This window comes from Plasmodium relictum (assembly GCF_900005765.1).
Source record: "Plasmodium relictum strain SGS1 genome assembly, contig: PRELSG_00_v1_387, whole genome shotgun sequence".
Classification (NCBI taxonomy): domain Eukaryota; phylum Apicomplexa; class Aconoidasida; order Haemosporida; family Plasmodiidae; genus Plasmodium; species Plasmodium relictum.
This window is the reverse complement of record NW_021628611.1, coordinates 1-1,449: the sequence shown is the minus strand read 5'-3', so window position 1 is coordinate 1,449 and position 1,449 is coordinate 1. Positions and strand designations below refer to the sequence as shown.

General features: G+C 32.7%; 1 protein-coding gene across 1 annotated transcript; it reads left to right on the top strand.

The window, feature by feature from the left end:
• Positions 1-14: 14 nt before the first annotated feature.
• Positions 15-1,449, top strand: PRELSG_0026950 (MSP3-like protein; the record flags this gene model as incomplete). The annotated part of the gene is made up of 1 exon (XM_028675679.1): positions 15-1,449. A coding segment is annotated over one exon (1,435 nt), but the record flags the coding sequence as incomplete, so codon positions are not given.

Below are 1,449 nucleotides of genomic sequence, written 5' to 3'. Positions count from 1 at the left end.
AAAAATAGTCAGAAATGAAGATTTTTAATATCTGCTTTTATTTAATAATTATAAAATTATATATGTGTAAAAAAAATGAAAATTTGATAAATAATGCTGATGGTACTACACATATAAATCCACAAAAACATAATTTAAGAAATAGGCATGTAGATAATAATCCTTCTTTAGTTCAAAGAACAAAAGTAGATGGGGACTCAACTAACCTATCAGATAAAACTATAAGTGATTTATCAACTAACAATAGTGAATCAAAAGAACAAGAATTATGGAGAATTCCAGATGGAGAAAGTGAAGATTCAGAGGCACATGTTAATGATCTTAGTGTTATAGGTGAATCTGATGATATACAATTGGGAACAGATCATGGTGAAAATGGAATTACTAGTCCTTCAATAAAATCATCAGAAGAATTATCATCAAGTGACCCTAATTCAGTACATGCAGATGAAGAAAAAGTAATTTCTGGTAGCTCACCAGAATTTACTATTTCATCATTAATAAAAACACTCGGATTAGATTCATCAGAATCACTAATTACGACAGGGATAGATTCTATAGAAAATGTGGCAAAACAAATGGTAAAATTAATTCCAGACTCCACCCCAAGTGAACAAAAACCAGCAGAGGTTCCAGTTAATGTGGCAGGTAAAAATGAGTCAGAATTTACTATTTCTTCATTAATAAAAACACTAGGATTAGATTCATCAGAATCACTAATTACGACAGGGATAGATTCTATAGGAAATGTGGCAGACCAAATGGTAAAATTAATTCCAGAACACCCAAATTCAAAAGTATTAAACCCAGTAGATGCTTCACAAAATGCAGATGGTATAACCCAAAATGATAAGGAAGGAAGTGCACAGAAGGAAGAGGAAAAAGCAGTAAGACCCCCTGATGAAGTAAGCCAAATCGAAAATCCACAAGAAAAACAAAATGTACTACAACCAATAGACGTAAAAGAAGGTGAAAATGATGATATAAATGAAGATGATGAAGAAGAGGAAGAAGAAGAGGAAGAAGAAGAGGAAGGAGAAGAGGAAGAAGAAGGGAGACAGGGAAAAGAACAGGGACAGGAAGAACAGGGGCAGGGAAAAGAAGAGAAGCAAGAAGAAGAAGATGAAGAAGAAGAAGATGAAGAAGACGAGCAATTAATTGAAAGAGAACCAGAAGTTAGTGATGATGAAATAATAGAAGACCATGATGATGATGAAGACGAAGATGAGGATATCATAGATGATGACGAAAAAATGGAACAAACAGAAGAAGAAGAACCAACAAAATCTAAAATCCCAGAAAAGGAAAACCAAGAAAATGAACAAACAGAAGAATTATCAGATCAAACAGAACAAGGTAATTCACAAGATAGTGTTACACAACAACAAAATCAAAAAGAAGAAATAAAACCTCCAACAAATGATAGTAGCGCTCATAAATTACTTATTG